The sequence below is a fragment of the Limulus polyphemus genome, unplaced genomic scaffold (genome assembly GCF_000517525.1).
Source record: "Limulus polyphemus unplaced genomic scaffold, Limulus_polyphemus-2.1.2 Scaffold632, whole genome shotgun sequence".
In the NCBI taxonomy this organism is placed as follows: Eukaryota; Metazoa; Arthropoda; class Merostomata; order Xiphosura; family Limulidae; genus Limulus; species Limulus polyphemus.
Window position 1 is genome coordinate 340711 of NW_013666242.1, and position 5363 is coordinate 346073.

Here is a 5363-nt window from a genome sequence, read left to right on the forward strand (position 1 = left end):
CGCGCAAAAAAAACAACAACACAAACTTAAATCGTCAAATTAGAATGAATGCCACACAGGCTGATATATATCATTTTCTTTTTTGCTCTTACAGTTACGTAAGTTCGAAATATTATATTAATTGACACAGTGAAAGACTGGCAGTAATTTATACCCACGAGATACAGTCAAGCAGGTGAATATTAGCACTTGTGAGTTACTTCCCTTCGTAATACGCATGACTGTGGTTTCCATGGTAACTAGCCAGATATATAAATGTCCTCCCTGGTGTGAGGGGGTTTTCCTATCAGTACTCGCTGTCTTTACCAGCGCCTTAGGTTTTAAACATGAGGTGGAAGGCTAAGTATTAACATGTAACCATCCTGTCGCAGAAGATTATTGATTTAGTAGTTTTTGTTCCCGCTTCCCCTCGTGCAAAGCACAACGCGCACGAACAGTTCCATTCGGCGTCTGAATTCAAGCAGTTAGACCTGGCGTACGTAGGTGAAAAACTGGCGCGTGCGAGTGCTTCTTGCTATGTTGTAGTCTCTCAGACTACAATATCGGACAACAAATAGTCAGTAGGCAGCTTTTCCTCGCCATTTCGATTAGGCCCCCTTATTTTTTTCTTCTCTCTCCGACAGAAGCTACCGTGCAGCCTTTCTATCTCTGATTTCTAGGTCGCATTGATAGTATCAGCAAGTACGGGGTTCATACAGCTTTGCACTGAGAATCCTGTCACGTGTAGTAGAAGCCGTGGATATCGCCTAGCCATCAGAGGCTCCTGAAGAAAGTGATCTATGCCGGGCTCTGAGTTACACTCACGTAGGAGCTGTAAATTGTCACAGATCAAGCTTTAGCGGCATTCGAACCGATATTACAAACGGTTAAGGACAATCTACGGAACTTCAATACTGGACGTCAGCACACTTATCGTGGAACGGCCGTGAAATCTAGATTAGTAAGTGCTTTAAAACTTCTTATTTCTAAAACTCTTGAATTGAATCACTTCTTCGTTGCCCAAGCCTTCATAGTACGAAATGCAATAATTTACTACGTACTTAATTATGATTTTGCTTGGGAAAAGTATAAATGGCCGTATTACATTAATGCCCATTACGTATAATTACGAATTTCGATAATTTTAACATTGTAGAAACTGGTTACTCCTTTGTTAGTCTTGCAGTCTGAAAGTAATTGTTTTAATCCCAGCCTGTGGAATATAACAAGCTATATTAGAACTAACGTTATAGATATATATATATTTTTTATCTGTAGCTTCTCATGGCAATTTTAAGACGCGTATATACATTATTTATTTCAAATAATAACAGTTTACGTTTCTTTATTAATTTTTGTTTATGTATTATCACTAAAGTGGCCGCAAATGTTCATAGCTTTGATGTTCAAGTCATGAAAGTTGAACTTGATATTTTCCAATGAAACTGTAGTATCTTTCCCTTTTTTTACCAAAGGCAGTAGTGGATGTAGGTACTGACCAATTCATAGTCCAACTGCTGTGCGACTAGTTTAGTTTGTTTGTATGTTTGTTTGTAATTAAGCACAAAGCTATCTGCCTACCACGTGTATCGAAAACCGGATTCTAGCGTTGTAAATCCGCAGACATGCCGCTCTGCCACTGGGTGGTAACTAATTTAGAATCATGTGTATTTTCTTATTAAATACCGACAAAGATGGTAGTTGATATATTTCTTGTTGTTAGTTAAATGTAACGATCGATAAAAGGCATGCAAACGCTTTTTTGTACTGACAACCGTTTGAGGTGATATATACTTTGAGTCGTATTTTTATGTACGTAGTAATTATCAGTGCGCGCTACTTTACGTATTAACCTTGTACTCCCTTTCGTTTGATTCAGAAGTTTTGCGCAAAATTACATAAAGGGCTATTTGCGCAGAGTCGGCCCTAATTTGGAACTTATAGACTAGAGGGAAGGCAGCTAGGCAACAGCTCACACCACCAACTCTTTGACAACTCTTGTCTCACCAATAGTTGGATTTGACTGCCACTCTTATAGCACACTCGCGACTCCAAAGTTCGGAGCGCGCTTCTGCGCAACGGGCTGAAAACGGGGAACCTTCTGATTCACCGTCAGCTAATCACTTGGCCACGCCCAATTCTGTATTCTATAGCATTTTCTAACAGGATTATCTAATTTTCTGCTAGGTTGGCTGGTCACGTAATATTTTGAGTGCGGTTTCAGAGGCGGAACACGAATTATATCGATTTAAAAAAAGTTATTGGTATTAATCGCTAGAGTAATACAGTAATAGGTAACTTATTGATATTAATCGCCAGAATAATACAGCAATAGGTGACAAACATTAAGTAACTAAGCCTTAAAATCAAAGGCGCTAAACATAGTTCTAATTTTAAATTCATTATTTATTTATGTATTTCTAATTTTTCCCTGGTGTTTCACGAGCCGGTTGGAAGTGCCTCGCGGGCCACCAGTAACACAACCCAGATCTAACACAAAACCCCGAGAGAGTTCGCTTAACCCCTCGCAAGCTGAGCTGTTCCAAAACCTAAGGGCTTAAACGATACGGACTACGAATATGATGTATGCGTAGTATACATCACAACCTTATTAATTATTATAACATACACTGTCAACCATAACTTCAAATAAATAAGCAATAGGCAATCTGTTCACCAAATCGGTTTTGAAGCCTGGGCCTGGATTATATCATCTATATTTTTCTTGCATAATAAATTGTTATAAGAAGATTTTGTAATTGTGCAGCATATTACTTTGATTTTCTGCATCATAACCACCCTTAGAACAAAATCATTGTACCCACAGTGAATAAAGATTCATTTTAATTGGTTAGACTGTAAATATCAATATTGTATAAAAGTATTGTCGGTAAAGGTGTATTATAGACTGTAGATATGAATCATTTGTAAAAAGGTGTATTATAGACTGTAGATACTCGTGATTTGTAAAAAAAAAGCATTGTCGGTAGAGGTGTATCGTAGACTGTAGATATTCGTGATTTGTAAAAAAAAAGCATTGTCGGTAGAGGTGTATCGTAGACTGTAGATATTCGTGATTTGTAAAAAAAAGCGTTGTCTGTAGAGGTGTATCGTAGACTGTAGATATTCGTGATTTGTAGAAAGCATTGTCGGTAGAGGTGTATCGTAGACTGTAGATATTCGTGATTTGTAGAAAGCATTGCCGGTAGAGGTGTATCGTAGACTGTAGATATTCGTGATTTGTAAAAAAAAGAGCATTGTCGGTAGAGGTGGATCGTAGACTGTAGATATTCGTGCTTTGTCAAAAAAGCATTGTCGGTAGAGGTGTATCGTAGACTGTAGATATTCATGATTTGTAAAAAAAAGCATTGTCGGTAGAGGTGTATCGTAGACTGTAGATATTCGTGATCTGTAGAAAGCATTGTCGGTAGAGGTGTATCGTAGACTGTAGATATTCGTGCTTTGTAAAAAAAGCATTGTCGGTAGAGGTGTATCGTAGACTGTAGATATTCGTGATTTGTAAAAAAAGCATTGTCGGTAGAGGTGATTCTGTCTGGGTAGACGAAACACTTAATCTAGTTGCATGTTTTAACACTGAGATGGCGAGAATGGCCGTTGTCATATTTTAGTTCCGAACTACTCTTTCAACATATGTTCTTAATACTAAGAACACTCCTCGTGAAACTCATCTGACCATTTGATACAAAGACCACTCGAAGAGATTCAAGTCATATGAAAGAAATGTATCACAATTGGTACGAAGAGTTTGTGAGTTAGAAAATTAATTTAACGTCACAGTAAGACTTCTAATAATCATAGCGCTTCAGTCTTAGCTAGCATATCTGTTCGGTTTCTATAGAAGACTGCATTAGTGAGTACATTATTAATATGGTTATTATGATGTTGCATAACATTTCTTCAAAGGCTTCAGCTTCAGCGTTTGACATCAGTATTCACTAGTTTGTGTTAGCCTAACAAGATCCATTATCGGGAAGCTATCCGAGTCTAATCTGTATCAGATACATGTGATGTGTGATGATCAAACAGAATCCTGCATCAGTAAGCTTGTTGATTGTTATCAATGTCAGATACATGTGATAAGTGTTAACCAAAAAAAAAAGAAAATGCAGCATCCTTGAACATGTGTGTTATTATCCATACCGAGTACATGTGATTACGTTAAAAGTTGATATAGTCAACATTTAACTATGTTGACCAACGTGACGGTGTGGATGGTGTCCGTAAATACAAACTGATACAGTTTTAAATGAATATTTTTATAAAGCCTGGCTTAAGATGTATGGAGAAAAATTCTTATTAATATTTCCACCACTTCAGTAATATTTACCATATATGGTTGAGTACATTATATTAAAACGACTTTGAATATGCAAACCAACGAGTCATGTGACAACAACATCCTATATAAAGTCAAAGTGGAACAGCATGAAATCAGCAACATACTTTTACATTGTTTGGCGTTACGTAGGAAGTGTGACGCCACCGCAAATTGATCGATTTTGGGAAAAGTATGTAAACGTTCTTTTCAGCGTAAAATATTCATATACTCAGATCATAAAGTGGGCTTAGAGCGGGGAAATTAGAATTTCCAAAATGGAGAATATCTTACTTAATAGTATTGGAAAACAAAGAAATATGAATCAATTTGGGGAAACAGAACCACCAAGAAAGAGATCTGCAACAAGTCGTACCCCAGCCATGGTAAACAAAGTTCAGCGTTTTCTAACAATTTAGAATCCACGAGCACGAAGGTTTGTTGCAAAAGCTATCCACGTTTCCCAAATAAAAACATGCATCATGGTTGCGGTTTCGAGGGAGGGTCATATTTTTCTTGCTATTTTCCTCCTTTTAGTTATTATACTCGCACTTCTGCGGGAAGCACTCAAGCGACAACTCTTGAAGGTTATAGCACAGAAAAATCGCATAAGTGTAGAAAGACTATTGCTGCGTCGTTACCAGAAAAACGCGTGATAAATGTATAAAGAGAAAAAAGCATCATAAGTAAATATACCTTTATATCTCGGATCTTGTCAAACAATTAGATATTATTTACTTCAGGCGATTTTGGAAGCCGTGGCTTCACGTTCGTCCTCCCTAACCCCCTCCCAGTTGGTTCAACGGTAATGTTGAGGGCTTGAGCGCGAAAATTCAAGGTTTCATCCCTGCGGTAGGCACAGCACTGATAGCTCATTGCTTTGCACTTTAACATACAAAATTTTACGAAATCAAAATACACAAGAGAGAGTTTAGTGTTACTCTATCTGTCTAACAAAACCACGCCTTTTAAAATATAGATGCATATATTTATACATATTCTATGGCATATATATATATATATATATATATATATATATATATATATA

General features: G+C 37.1%; 1 protein-coding gene across 1 annotated transcript in view; it reads left to right on the forward strand.

Annotated features, from left to right (window-relative positions):
- Window positions 1-313: 313 nt before the first annotated feature.
- The window catches only part of LOC106459585 (dystrophin-like), a 165762-nt gene continuing 160712 nt past the window's right edge, over window positions 314-5363 (forward strand). Inside the window, exon 1 of the mRNA XM_022386100.1 lies at window positions 314-940. Coding sequence (XP_022241808.1) covers window position 940 — 1 coding nt within the window. The 5' untranslated portion in view covers window positions 314-939. The remainder of the gene's footprint in view (window positions 941-5363) is intronic.